This window comes from Benincasa hispida, chromosome 9, assembly GCF_027475165.1.
Source record: "Benincasa hispida cultivar pf3 chromosome 9, pf3_genome.v1.1, whole genome shotgun sequence".
NCBI classification, from domain to species: Eukaryota; Viridiplantae; Streptophyta; class Magnoliopsida; order Cucurbitales; family Cucurbitaceae; genus Benincasa; species Benincasa hispida.
The window spans coordinates 40,981,713-40,988,261 of record NC_143486.1 but is presented as its reverse complement, the minus strand read 5'-3'; the positions used below and the strand labels follow the sequence as shown (position 1 = coordinate 40,988,261).

General features: G+C 34.2%; 1 protein-coding gene across 2 annotated transcripts; it reads right to left on the bottom strand.

Annotated features, from left to right (window-relative positions):
- Positions 1–1,612: 1,612 nt before the first annotated feature.
- Positions 1,613–5,147, bottom strand: SCL1 (SCARECROW-like 1). 2 transcript variants are annotated; one of them, XM_039042491.2, is made up of 3 exons: positions 4,818–5,064; positions 4,456–4,503; positions 1,613–3,677 (listed from the first exon to the last, which is right to left on the bottom strand). In XM_039042491.2, the coding sequence occupies exon 3, from the start codon at positions 3,599–3,601 to the stop codon at positions 1,889–1,891; it is 1,713 nt and encodes a 570-aa protein (XP_038898419.1). In that variant the 5' UTR covers positions 3,602–3,677; positions 4,456–4,503; positions 4,818–5,064; the 3' UTR covers positions 1,613–1,888. The 2 variants fall into 2 exon arrangements, with proteins under 2 accessions (XP_038898419.1, XP_038898420.1); XM_039042492.2 differs by lacking the exon at positions 4,456–4,503 and having other exon boundaries at positions 4,818–5,147.
- Positions 5,148–6,549: the final 1,402 nt, after the last annotated feature.

The following is a 6,549-nucleotide window of genomic DNA, read 5'->3' as shown; positions in this document are numbered from 1 at the left end:
ATTAAGGTTGAATTTTTAGAAGAAAATTTGCCGGAGAAACTATTAATTTGATTATATTTGGAAAGATTATGTCAAAAGGGTTGATGGTATGTTATCAAAATGTACCGATAATAGAATTTTGGTTAAAAAAATATGTTTGGTCCTCCATGAACCTAATAATTTAGTTCCTTAATTTTAGTTGGTGATGATTTAATATTTGTAATTTCGAATTTATAATAATTCAATTGTATCTAAATTTTAATAATTAATGATTTAGTCACTATACTTTACAATTTATAACCATTTAGGTTCTATCCTAATGAATATCGGTTTGATTTTTTGAAATTTCTTATATGTGTAGATTGATAAACTGATCGAAAATTAAATTTATTTATAAACTATAAAGACTAAGTCGTTACATAATAAAGTTGACAATATTTTTAATAAAAAATTTATAATAAGGACTAAATCATTAAAAATTGTGAAGTGTAGAATCCAAATCTTTACTTGTTAAAGTTTATAGACTACATTATTACAAATTTGAAATTACAAAGACTAAATCGCTATCAATGAAAGGTCAGGACTAAATTATTAGAACCAAAAGTGTTTTATAACGTAGAATTTTTTCAGTACCATTACCACTAAGTGCGTGTTTGGATTGACTTTTGAGATGTTTAAATAAGTGTTTGAAATGGTAAAAAAAAGTGTTTATAAACACTTAAAAAGTCAATCCAACCAGGCTATAATTTTAATTATTTCCTCCTTATTTGAATTTTTATTTTGTAAAAGTTTGAATTTTTATTTTGTAAAAGATTAAGGATATAGATAAAACCTATAGTACAAAATTACTAACCTGAACGTAACTCAACTAGTCAGAATATAATATATATTCGATCAAAAAGTCTGATTTGAATCCTTACCCTTACACTGAATTCCAAAAAAAAAAAAAAAAAAAAAAACCCTCATCCACGTAATTAATTTTGGCATAAAGGATGCGTTGACATTAAATTATAGACAAAATGATAAAATATAACAAAAAAATCGATAATATTAATGAGAAAAAATTTAAGCTAAATTGTGAAATGCCTTTTTTATTCATTTTTGTTAATTTCAACATTTTGTGAATTTTTTTATTTCAAAAACATCCATCAAGACATTTCTATCTACATTTACATTTACGTCGTCATCAATATTTAAAACTTCAATCTACCATCTACTTATCAATTAGTCAATGTTTAGTTCCACTTGTTCTATTTGTTTAAGAAAGAAAGGAGGGGGAAAAAGTTCCATTTGTTAGCTAGTCCTAGTAATCTTTTCCTTTTATATTTAGTTTAGGGTTGAATATACAAACTTTTCCATTACATTCTTCATCAGAAAGGAAGTTACAGAAGTACCCCCTTCTGCAGCCATTCATAGAATGACATTTGACAATTTAGTTTAGGTTTTGATAAAGAGATCTGTAATTTCCTTCATCTTCAAGGTCAGATAAGATCTGAATGGTATTGGTACTTCCCCCAGTTTTGAACAGCACAACTAGAAAATAGGACTTTGATGACTTCAAGGGTAATTTAGTATTTTTCAAATGAAGAGAACTAAAATTTAATAATTTGATGACTCCAAGGGCAATTCTCTATTTTTCAGATGAAGACAGGTTATCAAATAGAATGGGATGTATATTACATAGAAAAAAAGTTTATCCTTTTCCTATAAAAAAAGGTCACAGAAAAGAAAGGATAATCCATGGAAAAATAAAAAACCAGTAGAGCAAGTAAGCTGTAACTAATGTTAGATAATTAGAATCAAACATAGAACTATTTTCTTTTCACACACACAAGTATTGAAGCTAAACAGATACAACAACATATGCCATACACTGTAAGTTGTTGGAGCTGAGAATGATACAATTTCTTTACCTCCATGCTGAAGTAACAACCAAGCTTTTCTTTTCCCATCCAAAATGAAGTGTGCCCATTTCCTCATACATCTTGAATCTGTCACAATACTCCTCAATAAGTTTGCGAATCGGGTCGGTCACATTTTGGCTCATCGAACAAGAAGTGAAGCCTGCCATCGTCATTCTTGCCCACCATTTTCCGGCGACTTCATATCTCTCTACTCTTTCCTCACCTTCACAAGCTACAATGTTGACAATGTCCTTTGCTAAGCATTGCCTTTCTACATTTATTCTGTCTTGACTATCTCTTGGGAGTGTTGCATCGAGAGAATCGTAAACAGCTGCATAGTAGTCATAGGCTTCGACAAACCTTGTAAAGAATGGGGTGGTATTTGAGTTCATGTCCTGTTCGACGACTGTTACTAGTTTTGGGTTCAAGCTCTTAACCATTTGAAGAAGCCTGTCTCGTAGATTTACGGTTGAAACGCTTTCATCTGGCATGTGGTGAAGCAGAAAAGCAAAGTTCACTATGAGTGCTTCTCCAGGCCGGGAGGCGAGCATCGAGGGAGTAATATCAGAAGCATTTGAGGCAATCGCTCGAAATTCAAATGGAACCTGCAGTGCTTTTGCCAATTGCTCGAGCCTTTGCCCAATGTGCTTAAGACCTCCAACGGGGCGCTGTACTGATTCGGGGTCATCAACCCCTGTTAACCTCAAGTGTGGTGGCTTACCTGGCTGAGCTGCTAGCATCTGAATCAATTTTATGTACTGAGTTCCTTGGCTTACATCAAAATCGATTATGTGAATTTTCTTCTCATCTTTCGCTGCCTCAATAATGGCACAATTTGCTGCCATAAAACCAAATTTGAAACAGGGGCAGACCTCAAAAAGGATCTGCATAGCTGCGAGGCGGTCGGAGGAAGGGGGTTCTTTGCATCTCAAAGCTTTATAAAGACATTTTCCTGACTCCAACAACCGAGCAGCAAGACCTTCCACCATATACGCAGCAATCCTCTGTGAGGGATCTCCCTGAACCGAGACCATACCTCGGAGCTGTTCTATCATGGCTGCTGCTTCTTGGAAGTTCTCTTCTGAGATAGCAAAAGCACATTCTAATAGCATTTGTCTAGGATTCTGTGAAGATATCTGAGATGCATCCTTATTGCTGCTGATGGCACTGAAATTAGAATCTGTTGACGAAGATTCCTTTGGCGAGTCCTGAAGTAGTGCATCTTGAATCGAATTTGCCCATTCACTATCAATTTCCATGCTCTGGCCGTTTGCAAGCATCTCAACATCGTAATCTGCTACATCAGGGTCACCCAGCAGATCTCTCTCCAATTCTTGCAACTTCAGTCTCACTTGATCATCCTCAAAATCAAGCTGGTCTGGACTCGTACTCTCGAGGCAACCTGAGTCTGAATTTGATTGACAAGCATCAAAAGGTGTAAATGAATCACACAAGGGGGATAATGAATCAGCCCAAGCGTTGAGGTGACAAGAATTGGTAGAAATGCCAGATATCGAAAGCTCTTCTATCGGGAAGTCGAGGAAATACTTCTCATAGCTCTCACTGCAATATGTATCATTCATATGCATCGTTCTATGTTTTCCAGAGCGAAATCTTTGTGTGGACAAGTCAGGAGCATTATTACTTCCTTTCAATGAGTAAAGCTTGCGACTTCCATATGACAACGGAGATGGATCAGATGGCCTGACTAACGACATCGTTTTCTTAGTCCCAACACTACTTTTGCAGGAAGACCAATTTTACACCATAGGTTTTGCACCTTTGTTAGAAGCTCTGAAAACGCAAAACATTTAACCATAAATCACAGCAACAAACAAAAAAATCCAAATAAACTATCAACCATTCAAATCAAATTCTCAATCAATTCCTGGAGAATTTGCAGCCTAAAAGAGAGGATCATATATAAGTCAACCAAGTATACAGAATCAAAGCCATATTTAATAGAGCAGATTAAAGCTGGGACTCTATCTTTCCTTTGAAGCAATGTCAAAACACAGAGAAACAAAGGTCAAATTGAAGTAAAATTATTCCAAACTTGGAAAAATTTCTTCTAAGCGTTAATTTTAGAAATCTGAAAATCCAATTCACACAACAAAGTCACCATTCTAATGCCTGTCATAATTATCAAATATGACTCAGAGCATGGTAAACATGTGGCTAAGTAAATCTCCATCTAATGAAGCTTATTAAGAAATTTTATAGAGAAAAGGGAAGGGCTAAAAACAGCAAAGGAATCAGAGCTATTTGGTAATGGATTTCAAAATAGAAAGAGGAAAGAAGTTCCAAAGAGAGAGAGAAAGAAAGAATATCCCAAGGAATAAAGCCAATTGATAAGAATTAACTTAGAGAATTAATTTAGATTTTAAAAAAACAAGATTATTTCTCAATTTTAGCCTATCAGTTTATGCAGTAATCACTAATCAGAATGGTAAACGAAACAAGATCATCATGAAGGAACAAGAGAATACAATAACCCCAAACAAAGTAGAGGAAGAAGATGAAGAAAATTTCAAACACACAAACGAACAATCCCAATAATCAGAAAATCTACCTGAAAAAGGGCTCTGCCACAAAGCACTTGAAACCACTCAAAATCAACCTGAAAAGAAGTAAAAAGCCTCAATCGAGAGAACCCAGAAGCCAAAATGAAATTCCCCTTCTGGGTTTTCAATATCTCACCCCTTTTGACAAACAGAAGATTTAAAAGGAACACCCAGAAACGAAAAGAGAAATGTAAACCCTCGATAGAAAGACACAAACAAAGTAAGGAAAATATAAGAAGAAATCAACCAATAAAATCAGAAAAAAGAAACCCAAAACTAAAATTCAGAAGACGCAGAAAAGGGGGAGTTTCTTGGTAAAGAGGAGCAATCTTCTGGAATTCCAAAGTGGGAGAAAAGTAGAAGAACTCACCTTAATATATGAAACTGAAAGGGAAAATTCTCGACACTGGAGAAATTTCTTGGGGTATTTTAGTTGTGGGGGGTTTTTTTGGATGGATTGGTTTGGTGCTACACCAATTTTTCTCTGACTAAAACAAATGGTTGAAAAATATCATATCATGCCTACAAAATGCTGACGGCAGCGCCATGGATGAAATGTGCCTTGTTCCTGAAGCTCAATCCTGACCATTGGGTTTCTCTTGGTTTAAATCAACCGTGCAAAGTTGAAGGCTTTTTTTGGGTTTAAAAGAGATTTTGCTGAAGGCTTCATGGGGAAAATGTTGGGGTTGGATTTTGTAGAAAGTTGTTAAACGAGTATGAAATAAGAAGATTTCATATATTAATTTAAAAAAAAAATAAGAGGGAAATTGAACTTTTTACTCAATATATTTTTTTTTATTTTCTGTTTTTGAAAATTAAAAATCTATTTTTTATCCATTTCTTTCAATGATTTACATATTTTTTTATATACAATGATTGAATTCTTAACTAAATTTCAAAAACAAAACACAGGTTTTTAAAAGTTTCTTTTTTGTTTTTAGTTTTTGGCTTGATTTTTTAAACCATTGATAAAAAAAATAAATTATAAATGAAGAAATTTAGAGGTTGAAGTAGTGTTTATAGGCTTAATTTTCAAAAACAAAAAACAAAGAATCAAATTGTTACCAGAGTTAGTTATTTAATATCGATTTATAAAGTCGATGGGCCAAATACCCTTAAAGATGTTTATAAAATAGGTGGATCTTAAAGATGTTTTATTACACCTATTTGCATCTTATTTAGGGTTGGCAAACTGGGGACCTCTTTAGGGTCCCCGAATCTGGGACGAGGCAGGGATGGGGAGTGTATCCCTGCCCATCCCTGCCCCGATTAGTTTTTTAATATATTTTTCTATATACACATATATATTAGATATTTTAACTTTTTACATTTAGCTTAGTTTTTCATTTAGCCTAATCTAAGACCAATTAAAGTGTTCAAGCCCAAACTAATGTGAATTTTAGGAATTTTTTTTTTAAAAAAAAAAGTTCTCCATGGAGAAACAAAAGTGAAATGGAGAATGGGTCTCCATGGGGACCCGTTTCCCCTACGAGGAATCCCTGCCCAGGGACAGGGATGGGGAACCCCTCCACGCCCCACCCTAGCCCCGTTGTCAACCCTAATCTTATTTCATTGATATTCACCTCAAAAAGATTCTTAGTCATAAACTTTCATGGAAGTAATTATTTAGTTCATAAACTTTTATGTGTAATGATTTTTTTAAGAGTTACGTGTGATGGTTTAATGCCCACTTGCATTGACTAGAGAAAAAGTGTTTTTTTTTAAAAAAAAATATTTTTATTTAATCACTTTTGATGAAAACTATTTAACATGAACTTTTTGAAATTGTTTAGGAGTTGTTTGATAGCCTCCATGAAGCTGGGTTGGGTGGGCTTAAAAAACCCACCCCGTGTTTGATGACCGCTTAAAAGAAAACGATGGGTTAACCCACCGTTTTGCTTACCCTTTTCTCTTCTCCTTTCACACTCCATTTCCAGACATTTTAATTACACTCCCCCCTTTCTCTATCTTCCCGTCACGATTTTTCATTATTCATCTCTCTCTCTTTTTTCATCTTCTCTCTTCTTTCGATGTTTGGTTTGTCTTCTTCATCTCGTCTCTTTCTCCCTATGATTCGAATAGTTTGTATTCCTCTCATACTT